We start from the raw sequence: 23,974 nt of genomic DNA, 5'->3' as shown, positions 1-23,974 counted from the left end.
TGACTAGTGTGTTGGATATGTTGGTTTGCCTCCTGTTTTTTGCAGGGGCTGCTGCCTGCTAACTATATATAGCAACTCTGAGATTGTGCAATGGCATGGAAAGGTGAAATTACCACTTCTGCTGTTCCATGACCTTCCACAAAGTAATGTAGCCAGAAGCGATCAAATGGTTATTTGATCACTTCTACTGACATTAAAGGTGTGTGGTATTATGAACTTTAAAGTATATGAAATACGTTTTATAGAGCCTCGGAGCCATTCCCGTCTGGCTAACTGAATAATATGAGCTGGTAAGCTGGACTTGCTCCCCTTTGGGACCCATGTCAACTTATTCCCACCAATGAAGCTTTTGACATTTGCACTGTAACTTTCAATGAGTGGAGCCAAAGCTTTTTGATAATCAGATTATGCCCTCACATTTCAAACAAATGTTTATATCTCTGGAACGGTAAAAGTCACTGAAGAAGTGCAAATGGAAAACTCTTCAGCATAAACTATTTTTTATAGTGGTAGTATTCTTTAGTTCTAGGTCTTAAACTGCATTTTATAAGTTAAAGTAAACACAATAATTATAATGTTTGTAATATTTTTTGTAAATAACTTGAAATATCTCAGCAACCACTCAAGTTGCACACACACTCTCAAAATCATTTTGTTCATAAAGCTGAGAGCTTTCATGTGTAGCTAAGATGTTCTGTCTGTGCAACTTGGTTGTTGAGATATTTAGGAAAATATGAAATTTATGATAATATAAATATAAAAACAAAATGTGCCTAGACAGAGGTCACATATCAATGCACTTGTGTTTGCCATTGTGTATGCTTTAAGATGAAGCCTTTTAATGCTTTGCATGTACCATGGTTTTAGAATTATTGATGCAAATATGAACAAGCAATATTTGACACCTAGAGGCATCAGTAGGGTGTAACTGAAAAGGCGTCACCTGGCTGTAATGAGTTAAAGCTCATTCCCAAGGTTTGCTGATTCATGTTTTAGTGAGTCAGTCCTAATGGAATGCAACTTAACAAAGTCCATCTTTGTTATTCCTTACATACTTGTATAGATATAAATAATATAGATGTAGTTATCCATACAGCATCAGTGAGGTACAGGTGTAGGTCCATTATATGATTGACCATCCTAATTGTGATAGTTGTAATATGGTTAGCACTGAGTGGGCTGCATGGTGATGGTACACATTTACAGTCCAGTGACAGCTGTCATATATGCCCATGGTACGTTTATGGCATTACATTGCACAACTGACTATACGGCTTTATCATAAAATGTACCATTGTTATTTGTAGCACCAGTTTGCACCACTGTGGCCATTACTGCTTATGGTTGCATACTGCTTATTGCCAATTTGTAGTATTATCACCTTTAGCTGTATACACTGCACCTGTGTAGATGTTCTTCGTGTTTCACTGCTGCAGTTCTAACCATTGGGTTTTCCATGCTGTGGTAGCCCTCAGCTGGTCCGAATACCAGAGTCAAGGTTTTGTGCATTAGTTGCTGTCGCTTGCTCGGTGACGTCAGATTGTCCAAGCTATAAAGGAAAGCAGGCGACGTCATTACCTCAGTCTTTCTTGCTGTGGAGCCCATAGCAGAAGCAATTTGCAACAGTGCCGGTCAGCTGTTTCCAGATTTTGAACTTGAGCTGAAAATGTCTAAAGCGAAGTACCCTGTTGGGGATCCTTCCTTTTTCTTGCACTAACTGATGTCCAGAAAAGTCAATAACTGTTTTGTCTGCGGAAAGCCAGTACCACACCGAGACTTCCATTCTTACTGTGTCACTTGCTTGAGTCCAGATCACGACGTATCCCACTGTCAGTTCTGTGCCCTCTTTAATGCTAGAACTATTCGTCGTAGAACTCTGTTTGTAGCCAGGTATTTTCATCTTCCGTCTCCAATTACCGATATGGAGTCTGTCAGTCAGTCAGCAAACTGCAGAGCTTCCAAAAAAAATGTAAAGATAAGGATAGAGACAGACCACATAAGGCCAAGCCTTCCGACGACACCACCGTTATAAGGGTCATCTGTTCTTTGGAATTCACTGAGGCGCTTTCGCAGCCCCTGATGCCCGACTTGATTACTTTTCAGGCCTCTACTGAGACCTTTTCGGAGTCCTGTATGCCGCAGATGACTGCATCATCTAATAAGCCTTTTGCTATCTCTGCCTCGATTGGGTCCGGAGCCACTACCCAGGCATCGGCTTACGAGGATACCGCTCGCACTTCAGAATTCACTTCAAGGCCTTCGCCCTCTCTTCTGACCAACACACCGACAGCACCGAGGGATACTCTTCAGGCCAAACTTAGAGGTACTCCAAAGAAAACAGCAAAAAGGCTCCATGCCACTACTCCTCCCCCTCCTCAAACTAGAATGTTTAAAATGCAGAGGATCTCATCACTTTCATGTGGGGTAATCAGGCCACTCCAGCCAAAAGGAGAATGGAACCTTCTCCAGATATGCAATCAGATTTAGACTCAGCGGGATCTGACTCCTCTGTTTTTGAAGAGGAAAATCTTACTGCCTATGAAGACTCAAGACACAACAGAATATATTCCTTCTGCATCACCTCTGGAAGACTTTTCCTTTGGGGAAACCCTCCACACCCTCAGGGAACACTTCCAGTGGGAATCTACAGATATCCCTCAATCCAAGAAAAGACTAAGAGAGATTCTGGACCTACCCCAGCACAGGCCTCTGGCCATCCCACCCATCTTGGAGGTGGTATATGATGTTTACCAAGAATCCAGCCTTACCCCAGACACCTTTCCACCTGCCCCCAGAAAACCTGACAGGTACTACAGGGTACTTGACTCGCATAAATTCCTCTACAGAAATCCTATAGCAGATCTAGAGGAAATTACTCGGGAACATAAGGGAGTTAAGGCTACCTCTGCAAAGAATCCTACTCCCTCAGACAAAGAATCCAGGGCCTTGGACAGATGGGGTAAAAAAGTATATACCTCTGCAACTTTAACTATAAGGGCTCTCAACTCTCAGTTCCATATGTTAAAGTATCAACAGCATACTTTGGAAGTTTTGAAACAGAAAATTTCTGCTTTTCCAGATTTTGCCAACAATAAAGAGACAGCAGAATCACTGCATCTTCATCTCAGATTGGCAAAGCACTCCTTGCACTGTGGATTTGACACCGTAGAAGCTTCTAGCAGGGCAGCAGTGACAGGATCTGTTATCGGAAGACATGCATGGCTGAAGGAACAACCTTTCCCTGATCATGTCAAAGCTAAAATCATGGATGCATCTCTTGACAAAGACCACTTGTTCAGACAGAAAACTGAAGAGGTACTTTAAAAATATGGAAGACAAAGCAAAATTGATGCAGACTGTTAGACTTTCTTCAAGTACAACCTCCTAGGTTCAGCAGAAAATTTTCCTCTAAATACTGGTCCTTTCCTGCACCAAACAGTCAGGCACAAGGCAAAACCCGTAGGGACAGATCCACTAGGACTCAAACTCAGGGCCAGCAAAGAACTAAACAGTGCCCCCCCTCAAACACTAGAGCAGGGAGTTCAAAAGCAACCCTGTAGGGAAAAAAACTCTCAATGACTACCTTTCCCATCTCTGTCTGCCTCCTCCACACCAAAAGCTAGGAGGAAGGATATCTCTATGCAGAAAAAATTGGAACTCTATAACAAAAGATCAGTGGGTCTTAAATATCATTGCTAAGGGGTACAAATTCAATTTCCAAGAACTACAACCTCCAAGAGGGTACCCAGACCTACCTCCAAACCAGTGGGCAGAAGCACTAAAACAAGTGCAAAACCTAATATCTCTAGGGGCAGTAGAACCTGTACCTCCAAAACAAGTTGCAAAAGGATTCTATTCCAGACTATTCCTTGTTCCCAGGAAAGAGGGGACTTGGTGTCCCATCCAGGACCTATCCTTTTTTAATACCTTCCTGGTAATCCCAAAATTCAAAATGCTTACCTTATAACAGCTTTTATCAATGCTGCCAAACAAAGCTTGGATGGTCACCGTAGACCTAAAGGATGCATGCCTGCACATCCCAATAAGGGAGTCACGCAGAAAAATTCTGCGTTTCAGAGCAGGATCACTACACTTTCAATTCTCTGCTTTGCCCTTTGGCTTATCTACTGCTCCCAGGGTATTCACCAAATGTCCAGCTCCTGCCATTGCCTTTTTCAGGCAAAACAGTGTACAGATTTACCCTTGCCTTCCTACAAGCTCTAGGGTACATGGCCGCATGCATCCACCTGGTACCTTTGGACAGACTACACATGAGGATAATTCAGTGGTACTTAAAGAACCTATGGTGTCAACACTCACAACCTCTGGACACCTCCCTGCCTGGAACCCCCTAAAAATACTACCATTAGACAAAGCCATTGACTACTTCAATTCTACATTCTTAACTGTCCTTAACTCCCGAGCTCCAATTAGAACTAAAAGAGTTAAAACAAAGACCACCCCATGGCTCACCAAAGATACAAAAAAGATAATGCTACAAAGGGATAAAACGTGGAAAACCTACCTCTGCTATAAACAGCCAGAAATATTACTTAAATATAAACAATTGAGAAACCTAGCCAAAAAACAAGTCAATAGAGATAAAGTCTTACTACATCAAACTACAAGAAAATCATGCAAAAAATCCCAAACAGTTCTGGAACTCTATTAATTCCCTCCTCAGGCCAGGTACAAAAAACAACCCCTGTCCAGATGCCAGCAAATTCGACCCAGAAATTGCCTCACTATTCAGTACCTTCTTCACCTCTTCTATCGCTGAGCTAACTAAGATCTTTACCAACAATAACCCTCCACCCCTCTCTGCTCAATCTCCCCCTCCCTCCTCTCTCCACCCTAATTTCGAACTCAAACCCATCTCCACCAATCTAATAAAGAAACTTCTTTATAAACTTAAGCCTTGCTCCAATGCCCCTGACAGCATTCCGTCCTCCTTCCTAAAAATAGCTTCAGATGCTATTGCTCTGCCTATCAGCACCCTAATCAATAGATCACTAATTGAATCTTATGTACCCAAACTATGGCGTACTGCATTTATTCTTCCACTCCACAAGGGTGGCAAAAATTGTAATGTCTCCAATTTCCGCCCCATAGCCATCCTCTCCCCCATCTCCAAAATTCTTGAAAAATGCATCCACCTGCAGCTCTTGCCATTCCTTACCAAATACCAGCTACGCTCTCCTATCCAACACGGCTTCCGCCCAGGACACAGTACTAACTCCACCTTTCTCTCCTTCTTACATTCTGTCAATTCAGCCCATGACTCTGGTAATATGGTATCTTCTGTTCTGCTGGACTTATCCAAAGCCTTTGATACCATCTCTCATACCCACTTTCTAAACCATCCGTCTAATCTCAACCTTTCCCAAAAAACTCTCTCATGGTTCTCTAGCTATCTTTCAAACAGGTCCTAAGCCATGAAATGGGGCCAAGCCACCTCCTCTTTTCTTCCTACCCCCACTGGAGTACCCCAAGGTTCCTTACTTGGCCCATTGCTATTCAATATCTTTATTAATGATTTCCACAAAGCCATTCCTAACACCAAAATTGTGCAGTACTCTGACGATTCCACTTTGATCTGCTACGCCACTAACCTAACAGAGCTCCAATTTCTGACACAAAAGGCCTTCTCAACCACTAAAAATTGGATGCCTCTCACTAAATGCCAACAAAACTAAAATCCTTCTATTCTCCCCCTCAAAATCCTCCCCTCTTGATAATAACTCTCTTCAAATTACCAGCCTCAATAACTCCTCTATTGAGATTGCACCTTCTGCCAAACTTCTTGGTGTCACAATTAACAATCAACTAAAATTTAACACTCATATCCAGCTAAACATCAAGAAAACACACATAAAACTTAGCCTACTGTACAGAAACAACCACTTCCTCTCTCCTTCCACCAGACTAACTCTTGCCTCTACCTATCTCCTTCCCTCTCTTATGTATGGCGCTCCTCTGCTCACTAATTTATCTTCCACACTCACCTCCAAACTGGAAGTTTGCTACAACAAAATCTCTAGATTTGCTACCAATGCCAAATCCTCCTCTCATCACTGCACCTCCCTTCATTCTTTAAACTGGCTTGAACTCCCCAACCTACTTGACTTTCACCAAATAACCACAGCCCACAAATTACTATTCCAACCCACTAACTGCCCTGCTCTATCCAGCATACTACAACCTTATACCCCAACATACTGCAACCTTATACCCCCCTCAGACCCCTTAGATCTTCTCACCAAAACCTGATCACCGTTCAAAAACCCAAGCACCCAGCTGGTCAGTTTCTCTTATCCTTTACCCTAGCAAAAAAATGGAATGCTCTACCCTCCTCTCTAAGGACCTGTAACAACCATAATAACTTCAAAACTCAACTTCATTCCTACTTCTACCTAAACAGGAAATGCAACTGCACTCTTCCACCCATACCTTTCAAGCCCTCCTCCTCCTTCACTCCAGGCTAACCTTTTTTTTCCTTCCTAACTTCACTCTCAACTGCTGATTCATATATGTAACTAAATAGTAAAATCTAGCTATTATGCTATAAGCTTGTTTTTATTTTCTGAACAAAAATTTTAATTGTTTTTGTCTTATTCTTGTTTAAGAAACCCATTGTTTGCATTACAAACTACCTTTGAAATTTTCATGTTAATAAACTTTGTTCTTTGGAGCTTTTCTCCCCGGGCCTCCACTGAAAATGGGCCCTCAAGCCCAGTGGACCTCCCCGGTAATCAAACTGGAATAAATAAATAAATCCCTTGCATAAGATCCGAGTTCCTCTGGTAGGCCCAGACCTATGCTCAGAACAAGGGACTTCCATTCACCCTCCGTCCATCAGACCAGACCATAACTACAAATGCTTCAGACATAGCCTGGGTCACCCACCTAGAAGGTAGATGGGCCCAAAGTCTCTGGGATGCACAAGTACCACCCCATCAACCAAAAGGAAATGATAACAGTACAAAACTCTCTGGCATCCTTCAAACCCTACCTCAAACTAGGGGTTCTTCTCATAAAAAAAGACAACACCACAGTAATGTGGTACATCAACAAAACAGGGAGGGACTAAGTCTTGTGCCCCTGTGCAGACTAGCCATGAACCAGTGGCTAGCAGCCTCATCCATGAGGCTACATCTTATAGCCCAATACTTATCAGGCATCAACAACACCCTGGCAGACCACCTAAGCAGAAACATACTGGACCCACATGAATGGCAAATCCACAGAGGCATTTTTCTGCAAATTACCCACACATGGGGGACCCCCTCTAGGTGGCCCTCTTTGCCTCTCATTTAAACCACCAAGTACAGACATTCTGCATCAGGGAATGCCATCTCCTGGCCTGTAAGGTCGATGCCCTGACCAAGACCTTCCCTTGGAATATCCTCTGTGTGTATTTATTCCCACCTCTACCTCTCATTCCAGAAGTATTAATCAAGATAAGGAAGGAAAAACCAAGAGCAATACTCATTGCCCCAGATAGGCTGCGCAGCAGTGGGTACCAATGCTGTCTGGGCCAATCTCACCAGCCCCCTGGCAGCTACCTCTGATACCTCACCTGCTATCCTGGGGAGGGCAATGTGCACCCAGACCTTCAGACACTCAAGCTCTCAGCATGGCTTATTCTACCAAAACCAACAAGGAATCTATGCTAAGCAAGCAAGTCCTTGCCATCATCACAGAAATCAGCAGGCCCAGCACCAGAAAATCTTACGCTGGAAAATGGAAAAGATTCTGCTCCTGGAGCCAGTACAAGGGGTCAGACATACATCTGCCCACCATTCCTCTTATCCTAGATTATCTTGCTGATCTTCTTAATAAGGGTCTCTCCTTCTCCTCCATAAAGATCCATGCCTCTGCCATCTGAGCAAACTTTGATACAGAACAGCCATTGTTCTCCCAACCTCTTATCAAACAATTCTTTAGAGGAGCCTCTAATATCAGGCCTCCCAGAAGACAGCCCACCTCAGCCTGGGACCTGAACTATGTTTTAGAAAAGCTTACTCTGCCTCCCTTTGAGCCTGCAGCATCCTCAGAACTAAATTACCTCTCTTGGAAGATTGCCTTTCTCCTGGCTATTACTTCAGCCAAGAGAGTGTCAGAGCTTCAAGCCTTAATGGCCATTGAGCCATTTATCATCTTCCATGCAGACAGGGTCTCCCTGAGAACCAATCCCTTCTTCATGTCAAAGGTGGTTTCAGATGTTACCTTCAGCCAGGTCATCCACCTGCCCACCTTCTTCCCTAACCCTCAGAACAAGTGGGAAAGGATACTGCATTCTTTGGATGTGCACAGACAACTCAGATTTTTTCTGGATCGTACAAAGACATTCAGGAAAACTGACCAGCTCTTGGTCAGCTTTAAAACAGGGGCACAGGGGAAACCAATATCCAAACAGACCATTTCCAAATAGATAGCACACTGCATCCAATTTTGCTACTCCTTGCATGGAAAATCACTCCATAGGACCATCAGAACCCATTCCACTAGGGCAACCTCTACTTCCTCAGCATTCCTTAGAGGGGTACCCACCAAGGACATCCTAGAAGCTGCCACATGGACTTCAGTCCACACCTTCACCAAACATTACCATCTGAACCTATTCTCAAAAGCTAGGGCTGGGTTTGCCTCTGCAGTTCTGCAGGGCATGCTCACCCAATCTTAAGTTTCTCTTAACCTTCCACCCTTCTTCTCACCTTTGGGAATCTTCCCAGTCATTAGGACTGCAGCAGTGAAACACGAAGAACATAGTACAGTTGTGTACACTTACCATAAATGTCGATGTTCGAGTGTATTCACTGCTGCAGTCACGCTTTCCCTTCCTCCTTCCCCCCTGATATCTTCTTTCCTTACAGAGACACATATTTCTGTGGGGGTCTCTGACCCCAGGACAACTAACAATTATTAACATTGGACTTCTTTGGTTGGTTAAGGCAAGAAAAACTGAGGTAATGGCATTGCCTGCTCTCCTTTATAGCTCGGACGACCTGATGTCACCCAGCAAGCGACAGCAGCTAACGCACAAAACCTTGACTCTGGTATTTGGACCGACTGAGGGCTACCACAGCATGGATAACCCGATGGTTAGGACTGCAGCAGTGAATACACTTTAACATCTATATTTATGGTAAATGCACACAACTGTACTTTCTGAAAGAATGGTTCACATGTGTACGTGATATGCTTTAGTCTTGTATGTTTCAGACCAACCAATTCTAGTACCATTTTGCAGCATTCTGGCCATGGCTATTTGTTAAGGTGTACTTTTTTTGTCTGGTGGCACTATTAGCATCTGTAGCTGTATATACTGAACCTGTATACTTTCCTAGCTGTATGTACCGAATCTGTATAATTGCGTAGCCTCATATACTGAAACTGTATAATTGTGTGGCTGCATATACTAAACTGTATAATTGCCTAGCTGTATGTACTGAACCTGTGTAATTGCGTAGCTGTATGATTATGTAACTGCATATACTGAAACTGTATAATTGCGTAGCTGCGTATACTGAACCTGTATAATTGTGTAGTTGCATATACTAAACCTGTATAATTGTCTAGCTGTATGCACTGAACTTGTGTAATTGCATAGCTGTATGTACTGAAGCTGTGTGATTGTGTAGCTACATATATTGAAACTGTATAATTGTGTAGATGCATATACTGTACCTTTATAATTGCTGAGTTGTGGGGTGTTGGTGTACATTGATAGGCTATATTCTTGTGTATATTTCAGTACAACCTGTGCCATAAAGGGACGACCAGCAGCAAGACCACTACATGAGTGTGTCCTGCACCATCTGACCTGTTCTGTGGTTTTCAGTCCATGGGAAAGATCTCCTATTAGGCAAATATGGGGGCATGCAAGGAGCTACAAGAGTGTGTTAGTAATATCTGGAAGCTACTGGACATAATGAGGAAATAATGGCAATGGATGGTAGCAAGGTTCTGGTACCTACACAACAAATAAAACACACACTGACCAATGTTATAATGGACTATTCTGCGCATCTTGCCTTGGGCCTCCTTCCATGGCAGTTGATGTCCACAAATGATCAAGGTATAAGAATGTGGCTTTTTACTATACAGAATAGTATTATTTACTCAATGTGAATCATTTATATCAGTTTACCATTGATTTTGGTCATACACAGGGATTGTTTTAAGAAAGTTGTGCTCTACAATTATTATTTGAATGTACTTTACCTTTTTTTTGCTGTAAGTGCCTGTACGGAGATAGCATAACACCCATAAGTTATTTTACAGGTTTTGCTACACTTTTGGCTGCACTTGCACAGAGCTTATAATTCAATGTTAGGGAATTACTCTGTTATTGCTACATTACCTGCTGGCACATTTTAACTATTCTAGACTTGGTTCCTACTGAATGCTGTCTCCTGGTTTAGTAATTGATTATTTGCTGTCTAACTTCCCTGATTATCTAGCGCGGAACTTGCAATATGCATATCGGCTATTGAATGTGTCTTTCTAGGTTTTCAAAGGCATATTTGGTGTGTCTCTTACACTATATGTTGCTTACATACCAACATATCTATGTTTTTTAAGTTTTAAGACCAAAATAGACTGTATCACTTACTATACACATTGATTCCTGGCTGGGTTCTATTGTATTAAAGTAGTTGAAATCTGGTGCGCTTAGATTGTGTGCTGACCATACTTCCTTTTGGAGGCCATTTTATCAGGTTGTGGGGGTTTAGGCAATTGATCAGGCCACCACTCCCATCAATTTCCATTTAGCTTAACCAGCCTTTGCTATTATTAGTGTACTTTTTCTCTTACCCAATTTGTCTAAATGCAAGGGCATTGAATCACCTTTAGCCTGAACAAACCTAAGTATCTGTAGGAACTTTTACACGATAAATGTTTCTCTCTCTGCAAGTACCTATAGAGAATGTTTAGACATGTACAGCTGATGTTGGAAACTGCCCAAATTATTTCCGACCTTTAGTAATCAACTTGTGAACTGCTGTAGTACCTAAATAGGTCTGCAAGCAGTATGTTTATTTGGGTTTATGAAGAAATTTTAAGATTAAGGGATCACCTAGTGCCTAAATAGGTCTGCAAACAGTATATTTATTTGGGTTTGTGAAGAAATTTTAAGATTAAGGGATCACCTGCTGAGTTGACTCTTGAGCTTGTGTCTGTGTAATTTCACTGTTTGTATCCATAATTCCTGAACTGTCAGCCTCATGACTGTTTTTCTCTTTATTTCTTATATGTACCAGCTTTGTGTTCCTGCTTGTCCCAGCTCTAGCCTACTTGATTGTGCCCTGCTGGAAGCCAAGGAATAGACTCCTGAATAGTGACAAAATCAACCTGCTCCCTGAGAGTCCTTTTTTTCCCCAGAAAAGACTACAGTGAAAGTATGTCTTCTAATGCTGTTATTGCTTAGCTAAATACTACTGCTAGTTATAACAATCAACCCTCCCAGGTTAGCCAGCAGCCAAATCTCCTCATTTTTAGCCTCAAATTACCCTTACTTCCCACACATACTCTCTTACTCCTAACTAGGATAGCTCCCTCCCATACTCCAGCTTCTTATCCCCCTTAGGGGATCTCTTTCTCCTGCTGCAATTTATGTGATTGGCCACCAGGTGGCGCCCTACTAACAAGCTAACTGCCCTGTATTTCTTCACCTTTCTTTAGTGACTCCCCCTGATTTTGAGCTCCTAGCCTTTCAGTAGTCTATTTCACCCTCTACTTCGTGTCCCAGTAGATTCTTATCTCCCGTTTCACTCTTCTAATAGCTTAAGTCTCTCCCTGAAACCCTCTCTACTTTCCTCAAGTCTCTCCCTGCAACCCTCTTTACTTTCCTTCTTAACTCTACACACTTACCTTCTGACCTTCACACCTTACTGATTGTTCTCCTTGACTTTTTTCCCCCTCTCCAGTTCTTCCTGCTCCATTTGCCCTGTGGGCTCATTCCGCTCCCCTACCCTACCCCCAATTCCCACACACCCCCAGTACTCCTGCATTTATACATCACAAGCCACACCCCTTCCCCTAATTATCCAATTACCAACCTAATTTCTGCTGAAACTTCACATACTTAAACACCTACACTCTTATCACACTTCATAATACCTGCCCAAATAGCCTATTCTGACTCCAATCTATCTCATTAACAATCCTTATTTCTTGCTGCTGTCATTCTGTCTTTCTTTCTTAAAATGCCCCTGCATCACCAACCAAAACTAACAATCCCTGTTCTTTTACTTGCTATAATAGCTGTTCTATCTATATCCTTTGTTCTAACCTTGTATGAAAATCTATTCTACAGGGAATCCCTCCATTCCCTAAAACAAACATTGTCTCTGAGTCAACCATGCTCCCATAACCATGCTAACATCACCTCTACCTCAACCTACCTCTCCTCAAAGTGTCATAGGTTAGCCCATATTACCTTCCAACAAGCCAGAAAATCGCAGAATAGTGTCTATAAACTGCTAAAGTTCTTACTTACCCTTCAACAACACCCTTTACTCCACAGTGATATTCATCTCAACCCAGGAACATACAATAACACCCCACTCAAGTCCCAGCAATCCCAGCCTACCACCCTCTTTACCTCGACTAAAGATCCTAACTCTTTACTCATAGGTCATCTTAACATACAGAGCTTAAATAACAAAATCAGCCAACTCCATGCTCTACTAGATACCCATTCCTTTGATGTCCTATGTCTAACAGAAACTTGGCTTAAACCAGTGACTAAGGACAAGGAAGCCATCCCACCAGGTTACAATATAATAAGATTAGACCGTACAACCAAAAAGGGTGTCAGGGTAGCAATTCTGTTTAAGTCTGGGCTACAGGTTTCCATAGTAGATATACAACTACCTTTAGATAGTTATGCAGAAATCCTTATCTCTAAGCTTCAGATCAATGCTAACAAGTCCATTTATATAATATGCTCCTACCTACCTCCAGGCAACAACATCAATATCCTGGAAAGCATCCTCTGTTGGCTTTCCTCATCCTTCCTTCAAGATACCATTGTACTTGGTGACTTTAACATTGACTGGAATACCTGTACCTCAGCCCAACCTATACGCCATATAAATCTCTATGGCTTCTCACAAATCATCACCACACCAACCAGAATCCATAAGCCCAGTAGAAAAGAAAGCACCTTAGACTGGATCCTAGTAAATAGCCACCCCCTCTCCTATAAAGCAGATACCCTTCCAGATTATATAAGCGATCGCTTCCTTACTTATATAATCAGGCAAAAAAAACATAATTTCCAACCAAACCATCTTTAAAACTACACGTAACAAAAAGATTTTAATCCAGTCAGCTTCTAAGCTGAGCTGCAAGCCTGTGACTTCACTTGAGGAAGCAGTACCCTATTTTAACTCCAAATTCCTACAAATCCTGGAATACCATGCTCCCACTAGATCTATAAGAACTAGAAGTAAAGCCACTACATGGCTCACTAAAGAGACTAGACAAAAAATTCTATTAAGAAATGAGATCTGGTCTAAATGGAGAATCACTAAAAACCTAACTGACCACCAGAACTATAAACAGATAAGAAATGCCACTAAAAAATCAATACTTCTTGATACCAAGAACTAATACTTTAAACTCCAGCACAAACATCAACAAAACCATAAACTTTCTGGTCAGCTATAAATAAACTTTTATACCCAGGCCACGCCAAGACTCCAACCCCTGCAGGTCTCTCCTTAAACTCTCCCAATGAGATTGCTGATGCCCTCCCTACCTTCATTACAGAAACTGTACAATCCCTTGCTGACTCCTTACCTCCTGCTAGCTCTACCCTACCATCCACCCTGACTAGCACCTGCCTTTCATTTAAAACCAGTTCCTACATCTCTCATCTTTAGCCTACTTACCAAACTTAAACCATGTACCCCCTCAGATGATCTCCTGCCAGTTGAATATCTTCAAATTGTAGCAAAAGTACTATCCTACCCTGTTTCCATACTTATCAATAGAACCATTACTGAAGGCTCTATCCTATCTCTCTGGAAAATCTCTCACATAATTCCACTTCATAACGGTGGTAACTCAACCGAACTTTCAAACTTTCGCCACATTGCCCTACTCTCTCCTCTAGCCAAAGTAATGGAAAAATGTATCCACCGACAACTACTTGATCACCTTCTCCAAAATCACCCTACTATCAGACTGTCAGCATGGCTTTAGGCCTTTCCATAGTACTACTACTGCTCTCTTATCCTTCCCCGACTGCATTAACAAACATAACAATAATAAGCTCTCTGCTGCACTCTTTATTAACCTTTCTAAAGCCTTTCATATGGTGAACCATCAAATACTTCTAAATATACTAAAAACACTCTCATTCAGCTCACAGGCACTACAATGGTTCAAGTCCTATTTAGAAAATAGACAGCAAGCTGTCCTCTGGGACAATAACCTTTCCTCTCATCTTCCTATTACTCTAGGAGTCCCACAAGGCTCTATCCTGGGACCTCTCTTCTTCTCGATATTCATTAATGATCTACATTTAAATATTCCTCAAGCCACCTGCATTCAATATGCAGACGATTCTACACTAGTGTGTACTGCCCCCTCAGCTGATGAGCTTCAAACCATTACTCAAGCTGTATTTATCTCAGTGGAGGAATGGTTCCTACAACGATGCCTCCTACTAAATGCCAAAAAAAAACTAAACTACTGCTTTTTACTCCAACACAAGGCCCCCTTTATTCATCTCACTGTCAAGGCCAATAATGGTACTATCATTGCACCAAACCCAACTACTAAACTATTAGGCATAACAATTGATCAACATCTTAACTTTGACTCGCATATTAACACGACTATCAAAGCTGTCAACAGAAAACTTGGCTCTCTCAACAGAATAAATTCTTTTCTTACCCCTGAAGACAGAACCACCATTGCCCATACCCACCTTATCTCTACCCTCCTCTGTCTCACCCATTTATACCAATGTTTCCAAAAGTAACCTTAATAAACTGGCAACCTCCTATAACAAAATTGCCAGATTTGCCACTGGCTCACCATTTAAAACCCACCACTGTCTAAATCTCAAACAGCTTGGTTGGCTAGAACTGCAAAACCATGTACTTCTTCAACTTATCACCCATAAAATACTTTATCAGCTCACCAACATTTTTATTCTCAGTAGCCTAATCTCGCTCTATAGAAATCTTACTACCCTTCGCTCAGCAAATAAATTACTATTAACCATCCAGAAATCCTATAATAAAGCAGGTGACTCCCTGTTCTCTAATTCAGTAGGGGAAATATGGAACAGGCTTCCCAGCGATCTACAATTACTTTCATCATTATGACTCTTCAAAAATCAAATAAAATTACTTTTTAAAACACAATGGCTATGCCCATGCACTAACCCAGATTAAAACTAACTGTATAGCATTACTGTTTTCACCCTCCTTCAACAACCTAACCTGAATATTAAGCCTCCCTTTGGCTTTAATTTCTCAAGTCTTCTAGTGTCTGCAAACTACCCTGTAGTACATATAATTGGAAAATGACCCCTACTGCAGGCACCTGTATTTCAGCTTTGAATGTATTCTATCTGTTTTACTTGAGTGTATAATTCTAAACAAACCTAATAATCAATTCTAATCTATCTTACTTTTCCTACTCTTCTACATGTCAAAGGTCAACCCATTAACCTTAACATTTGCTTCTAGAACTACTGTATTACTAAACTGTGTACCCATGATTCTTTTCATGACTTTTCTACAATGTTAACCTACAGAAATTGTGTATATTAATGTTTTAATTGATGTTTTTTTGTCTTTTCATTTATTCTTTGTAATATTGTTATATTAACATAGTTTGGAGCTTATCTGCCCAGGCCTCTACTGAAAATGGACATATATCCAGTTAGACTAGCCCGGTCAACAAATGTAAAATAAAATAAAAAATAAAGGTACAGATCACCCACCCCTCCACATCCAAGAGCATTCCTATCCAGTCCCATGTTCCATGACACTTAGCTCAGTGGAAACATCATCTGTGGTGCTACAGGGAGCAGCTTACTCTATTCCAGCAGTCTGTACAATCCAGTGCTGTACTGTCCCAGTTTTGAAGGAGGTTATGAGGGGGAGCCTGCTCTCAGAAGATGTTAAGCAGGCCAGAGCATTCCTTTTATATATTTTATATATGGCATACATATGCTACTGTTTGTTACATCTTTGATGTAATTGCTGTGTTGTCCTGTTAATAAAAAATGTAAATGTATTAAAATAAAATATTTACTGTGCTTAGTAGGGCATGTGTCGACATGCATGAATGGGCATTCCTTCGTTGAAGGTTGTGCGTTAGGCCCAGCAAGCCAGCAAGTAAAAATCTACTGCCAATCATTAGCGGACCGGAGTTCCACTGTGGCGACCCCATAACCGGGAAAAGCCGAAAGACACAAACAAACTAGGGCATCTTGTATGGTCTGTATTCCTTTCCAATATAACTTAGATGGCATAGGTGTTACATACATATTACATGAGATGTCAGTATCTTGAATATGGGATCATGTAACAGGCCATATTGTTTTATAGTTTTGATTTTCATATCTGTTTACCCACTTGTATGTAGGGAATGCCAGACCATCACTGTACTTGAATGGGCTATTCTGTACTGTGGTATGCTGCGGTTCTGTTGTGGTACATGGGTAAGTACAAGTCTAGCTGCCCTTGTGGGCCATTTTATGCCTAACTAGTTTTCCTTTTATGTGCTCAAAATAAGCTTTCTGGTTATACATTAGCCTTACCCAACCCGTGGTCAATAGTTGTATACTGCCTGCAATGAGAATAACTGGGATCATACCATAAATAATTTGAGGGCACCCATGCATGGGTTAAAACATTTAGGAGCTGCATCTGTCCATTAGTAGTACAGGGGGCAGTCCTGCTGTAAATTTTGTTTCCCAGCCATAGATCTAAGTTTTACTTGAAAATTAACAGGGATGAACTTTGTTTTATGTGGAAAGGAGTCTGTTCCATAGCAGTGGTGTCCTGTGTGAGATATACCTGTCCCTCCAAACCAGTATGGTGATATTATAGAAGAAGTTTAGATCCCTAGACCAAGCATTTCTGATCTGTTACAGAATAACAGGAGCAGGAAAGCAGAATTTGCATGTCCGTGCTGAATTCATAAACCTCAGTATGTGCACAGTAGCACTGCAACCAATGTGTGAATCACTTACATTTTTTAATTTTCATTAGCAATATCATATGAATGCAATAGTGTACTATGGTAATGAATCCCAGGGCCCACCATTTCCATTTCCCCTTCAGTCATCAGATATTTGGTAACATATTTATGTTCTAATGTCTGTTGTTTCAGTAAGAACTTAAATTTTAAGTTACTCAGCTGGACCATTATATTGGTATGCTGCACAGGTGAGTAACATTTAAATTTAATGTAATGGTAAAATCAATTTGCAGAAGTAGGATATTTCACAGTATCTGTGATCACAGTGCTAAATTATGGTAAAACTGCTCACTGTTGCACATTCTTGGCAACAGTGCCATCTACAGTATCAAAACACAACAGCCAAGGTCAAAGTGCACTCGAGTAGTTCTCAGCCTGCACAGAGTAGGGGACCACTGCTATGGAACAGATTTGTGGATATAAAAAAAACAGCAGAATGCTTTACAGCACAGTGGCATCAATCACTGCTGAACTTGGTTCCCACTACATCATATAATCTTACCACAGTTTGTGAACCTCCTTATTTCTAACCTTTACACTGTAGGGTTTATACAGTTGATGACTTTCCTTCTGCTTACTCCCATGTCAGTAAGATGCTTAATATCAGCCTGCCCCCAGTGTACCATGGGAAAGGCTACATAGACTTACCAATGTGTTGCCTCTTTCATTAGTCTGTTGTACACATAGCATTCTCTTATTTCCTAACTTGATCTACTGTACCTCTCATGTTCCCTGATTCACCCCTCCTAATACCCCTGCATTTGTGTTTTCTTAACAAGAAACCATGATTATCTGAGAGCCCTTACCAGATTAGTGTAATAGTGGTAATATCAGACATCAGCTAGTGACAACATAAATAAATAAATCAATATCTTGCTGCCTTTTTAATGTAAAGCCAAATAGACTTTCTAATAATGTGGAAAACGCTATGTTTATTTTACTTTGATGTGAACTTTCTTTGTGTCTTTGTTTCTTATGGAGTGGTACTTTAACAGCATTTTCTTTGGTAATGGGGCTCTGGAGTAATTTGACTTAATTGGCAAATATATTTGCGATCAAATGCACTAGTCATGTCTAAACGTTTTGTTTTGGTTTCTTTAGGTCACTGAATGAGTCCAGATGTAAGTTTTCTCCACAATGTGGATACTTTTGTCTGCTGGATCATAGGAACAGTCCTGTAAAATCTAAGAAGAAAGGCATTACTGAACATGGTGTGGTGGAGCTTGTGTATCAGTCTGTACTGTCGTCGATCGAGTGCACCTTTCCAGCTATTTCTGTTCACAGTGGTCACATTTGGTGTGGTCCTTCCTGTTGTCTGCCATAGGCTGCTGTATTCCTACTATTACCTGAAGAAATGGTACCTAAGCCCCATGAGTCATGACTTCCTGAAAAAGAACCTGAAGGAGGCAGAGGATGCTGTTCAGTACTTTCAAAGAATGCACCCAGAAATACTGCAGAGTCCAAAGGCACAGGACGAACGTTTCCCAAAGCCATGGTTAGTGGTCACTGTGGTAACAGTCCAGAGGAAGGCTGAGTATCATTACCTTATGCAAGTGGTTGCCAAATTCCACCAACTTCTCCAGAACTGCAGTCACTGTGGGAGTAATCGCATTTTACTCTGCAATGTTGAGGAGGAGCCAGAACATAATGAAGAAGCCAGGGTCCTGAAAAAATTTTTCCCCACCATAGAGCGTTTTAAAGACCCCAAAGACTTGCTTGGCTTCAAAGTCAACAGCCAGTTTGAAAAAGAGAAACAGGACTACCAGTACTGCATGAAGAATGCTTTGAGCCGATTTGATCCGAAATATGTTCTTATGGTAGAAGATGATGCCTTACCTGAAGATGACATCTTTGATGTTCTCAATCACCTCTTGACCCAGCGAAGGTCTAAGACAAAGTTAGAAAATGCTTTATATATAAAGTTGTACCATCCTGAGAGACTCCAGCGATATATTAATCCAGAACCTATGCGCATCCTAGAATGGATTGGAGTGGGCATGAGTGTAGGTCCCCTTTTGATGTTTCTTTATTTGAAAATGTTTAGCAAGTCTGGGAAACCATGGCAACTTTTCCTTTATTTTATGATATACATTATGCTCCTTGTGGAGCTAGTAGGGCGTCATTACTTTCTTGAACTCCGAAGACTATCCCCGCAGTTCTACAGTCTTGTTCCAGTAACTGAGTGTTGTACACCTGCTATGCTGTTCTCAGCACAGTCAGCTCAACGTGTTCTTGGGTACCTAGATACAGTACAGTGCCAGAGTGGATTTGCAAAGGATACAGCACTGTACTCATTTTTGAGGGAAAGGCATGAGTATGCCTTTGTTGTTGAGCCAAATCTTGTCCGACATATTGGACTGTTTTCTACTCTCAGAGGACTGACAATAGATCCTAAACTCCTGTAAGTTTATCACTGAATGTGTATATATCCACATATGAATGTGTGTCATCTCAGAATTGGCCATTAATTGAAGATGAGCTTCTTAATGTTCTCATAGTCAACACTAGTCCTCACTCTCTGGTCACAGAACCACAGTGAAACCAGGTCAGTGATCATTCCAGATCTAGTAACCAGTGGGCTTTAACAAAGTGAATTACCATGATACCAGCTATTGCACTGTAATTCAAACAGTCCGTCATACTTCTGCAGGCAGAATGTGGACATTTTGTTTTACCCGACCTCACTAAGATTGCTCAGTTCTTTGAATATGTAAAATAATTTAGGTGATTACACTTTGACACTGTATGTTATCTGTACTTCATTTCATTGTAGAGCTCATTATGTTTCACTTAATATATCTCTGTATTTTTCACTAATTTCTGTGCATTTCAGGAGTTATAATTGTGAGTCAAAAACTGTTGATCTAATCAGATGTCATTCAGATATTTTGAAAGTATAAATATTTTCTCAAGTCACAAATGTGGAAATTTGAAATGGTGCTTTTAAGGGACCCTCTGAAGTGGGTGGAAACCTGAGACCGTCATTTATGCTTCTTTCATGTTTTTCAGTAGTCTGTGTCCAACACTGGGAAACATGCATTATTGTTACAGTTTGAGCAGGATGTATTTATGCAACAGTTAAGGGAACTTCTACCTCATTGTCTCTACTTCTTTCTACTCACTCTGCAATTTTGGATCTCCTGACATTCTTTGTTGGTTCTTTCATTTTGTACTATGAAAGCACACACTTCATTGTGCATGTACGTTGCATACCACAAGTCAAGAAAACCACAGTAGCTGGCTTTTGTTTTTTGTTTGGAAACACCTGTAACAAAATTGACAGATTTTTCAGATAGCAGCATTTTTATTCATTACTTCATCAGCTAGAAAGAGAAGCCTGAAGTCTTCATCAATCCCAACACCAGTTCCTACTGGTATAAGTTTAGCAACTGACAGAGAGTTTAAAAAGTAGTGCTGTAAGGTACATTATTGATCTGCCACTTAATAATTTTATGCAGGTATCAAAAGTGCCTTGTAGTAGTTTTAATTTGGGTTTTCCCATAGTTGCATTCACTTGGGTTACCATTAGCGGAGAGAAGTCTTGTGTTTACCTTTGGGGGTTAATTATGAATGCTCTGTAGAACTATGCCTTTCTCCTTTCGGGGAGTGTCCTGTAGTTGTAGGATGTGGCATTTTGGGTTACATTACAAAGAGAAGTTCAAGCTCATCCTCTTGTTAAGCTTTTTATTGGTTATGCTTGTGATGTTGTTCTCAGTCCCTGTGACTAGTCTGCATAACATGGAACTGCATTGGTCAGATGACTACCTGCAACTGCAGAGCCAACATTCTTTTTAGGATCTCCTTGTTGTTTTGGATCTATGCTTCTGTCCTGCGATAAGTGAGTCTTATATCGAGAAACTACAGATGAGCTTTCCTTTTATTCTTACCAACTTGATGCAGTCTGTGACTTTGGATACAACACTGGAGAGGTGTAGAAACTGATGCAGTCTGTGACTTTGGATACAACACTGGAGGGGTGTAGAAACTGATGCAGTCTGTGACTTTGGATACAACACTGGAGGGGTGTAGAAACTGATGCAGTCTATGACTTTGGATACAACACTGGAGGGGTGTAGAAACTGATGCAGTCTGTGACTTTGGATACAACACTGGAGAGGTGTAGAAACTGATGCAGTCTGTGACTTTGGATACAACACTGGAGAGGTGTAGAAACTGATGCAGTCTGTGACTTTGGATACAACACTGGAGAGGTGTAGAAACTGATGCAGTCTGTGAATTTGGATACAACACTGGAGAGGTGTAGAAACTGATGCAGTCTGTGACTTTGGATACAACACTGGAGAGGTGTAGAAACTGATGCAGTCTGTGACTTTGGATACAACATTGGAGAGGTGTAGAAACCGATGCAGTCTGTGACTTTGGATACAACACTGGAGAGGTGTAGAAACCGATGCAGTCTGTGACTTTGGATACAACACTGGAGGGATGTGGAAACCAGTTTAAGGGCTAGTTAGTCTAGAACTGCTGAAATTCATTAAACAAATATTTCCACTTTAAACCTCTTGTGTCAAGGGGAGGATTCTTGACCTTTCAGGCAATGGAAACAGACTTAAGTCCGAACCTGTACACTGAGATGAGAAATTCAGGTAATGGTATGGTACCTAAGCCAGAAAGAGGGGCTTGGCTGATACTTTCCCTCATGTAGGTGCTGTCTGCGTACAGCAGTGAGCTACCAGCTGGGGATCCTACAGATGGTCCGAGTCCTGGGAGACTCCTACAATCTGGTGAATATTCTGTATCTTAGCTTAAGCCCTCTTATGAACCTTTGGTTAAAGAAGGATGTTATTTGGCTGTAGTCTGTGGGCTGATATGCTTTCTTTTCAAGAGAATGCAGTGATACTAAAGTTATACACATGTCAGCAGAGAAAGGAGGGAGTTAGAAATAATATTTCTTGTTAGGATGTGTTAGAAGATTGTTGTGCATGTTTCCCTAATTCTTCTCTGTTGAAATAGAGTTGAGCATGGAAAGGACAAAGGGGATTCTCTTTACTCTGAGGTGGTCCAAAATAAATTGATTCCAGGCCTTTGGCTTTTGACTTATTCAGAGATTTTTTCTTACCATTGGTAGTGTCATCACAGGGGCAAAACATTGACGGCCACCTCATGATGGTATTGAAGGATAAATCCCAGACTATGGCCCAAGTGACTCAAGTTCAGTTAGTGGCTTTGGTGATTGAAAGAGCTGGCAGTGAGGATGGGTATGTCTGACTTAGGGGAGGGGGCACAGTGGGTCACATGCTGTAGCAGTCATTAGGAAGAAGGTGGTCCACAACCTGCAGGCAGGTGGTATGTGTGTTGCACCATGGCTCTGATGGGGTGGTAGCCTGTATTGAGTATGTGTGTGGGAGCATGCACTTGCATAAGTGTAAGGTATGGTGGCGCCCCTCAGGTGTTGCCTGTATTGCAGGTGATATGTCCTTCTACACAGAGATAGGGTTAGGATAATATAGAAAATGCGCTCATAACTGGAATGCCATTGAACATATAGGCAACCATCATAGTTGCCTAAATGACAGCACCACTTGGCAGCTCTTGCCTTAGTGGAAGGATGAATCTCCACTTCTAGGGAATGAATGGACTCAAATCCTGTAAAAGGGAGTATCAGTGTTTGACAAGTACAGAAGGAAAAAGTACCAAAAAAAAGAAGAAAAAGAAAAGGGGCACAACATCTACATCCCTCCAAAGGTGGGGTTACTGCTGTAATAGCCACTCTTCTGCCATTGACTCTCTCCACAGAGAGAGAGAGAACTCAGTAGACTTACTGTTAAATTCCATAGCTCATTTTTATACTGCATTTAGGTTGTCTACTGTATTAGCATTCAATAATAACACCTTTTAGCTTCTTTGAGTACTGAACATCAAGGCAACTGTCTCTTACTGTCATGCTAGCTCTCTTTTGAAATACTTGGCTTTCACAAAACAATCCATCTCTTCCATCAGTGGATTATGAAAGCTTTAATCAAAAAAGGCATAGCATCAAATGTTTGTAATATGTTTTTTTTTCTGTTTGCAGGTTCATAGGTATATACTAGGCTACTGACCATCTGGGCCTTTTATAAGCCTACCAGCAACCCAGTTGTGACCCCATGTATCGAGATGACCAAAAATTTCTATGAAAACAATTATCTTTTTTTTTTTTTTTTTTTTAAAAAACTATTTTATTAGAAGTGCTGTTGAAAATACAATCAACATATAAAGAATGAACCATTTTAAATTATGTGAAAAAATGATCATATGCAGAAGTAAACAAAATTTAACTATATACAAAATTGTTCACCATAACTCTTAAATATCAGCTGAAATAGTTTATATATATATATATATATATATATATATATATATATATATACAATATTTACTGTAAAATTTAATTATTTTGTAACAGTTCATAAACTTTGTTCTAACTACTATAAGTAGAAATATTCCTAGAACATCTATACTCGATGGTCAGTTTTTCCAAACAACAAATTTCATTAAGTAGATTTTTAAATTCTTGTAATGATAGAGAGGACTGTAATTTCCAGTTCCTTGTAATTATTTTTCTGGCTATAGATAATATAGACCAAATCAAAGTGTAATTGGATGTTTTTATACAAGCTGGTACTGGAGTATTAAATAATATCAGAGATTTAGATAAAGTAAAGTTATCTGTAAATAGTGCCTGCATAAAATCATTTATATCTTCCCAAATTTTTTAAAGTCAGTACAGTCAAAG

General features: G+C 40.8%; 1 protein-coding gene across 1 annotated transcript in view; it reads left to right on the top strand.

Annotated features, from left to right (window-relative positions):
* Positions 1-23,399, top strand: part of PGAP4 (post-GPI attachment to proteins GalNAc transferase 4) — a 92,731-nt gene extending 69,332 nt beyond the window's left edge. Inside the window, exon 2 of the mRNA XM_044084025.1 lies at positions 18,340-23,399. Within this exon, the coding sequence (XP_043939960.1) occupies positions 18,447-19,643 (1,197 nt within the window). The 5' untranslated portion in view covers positions 18,340-18,446 and the 3' untranslated portion in view covers positions 19,644-23,399. The remainder of the gene's footprint in view (positions 1-18,339) is intronic.
* Positions 23,400-23,974: the final 575 nt, after the last annotated feature.

The sequence above is a fragment of the Protopterus annectens genome, chromosome 9.part0, assembly GCF_019279795.1.
Source record: "Protopterus annectens isolate FY-2018-M chromosome 9.part0, PAN1.0, whole genome shotgun sequence".
In the NCBI taxonomy this organism is placed as follows: domain Eukaryota; kingdom Metazoa; phylum Chordata; order Ceratodontiformes; family Protopteridae; genus Protopterus; species Protopterus annectens.
The sequence above is the reverse complement of the archived record's forward strand: the minus strand, read 5'-3'. Positions and strand labels throughout refer to the sequence as shown.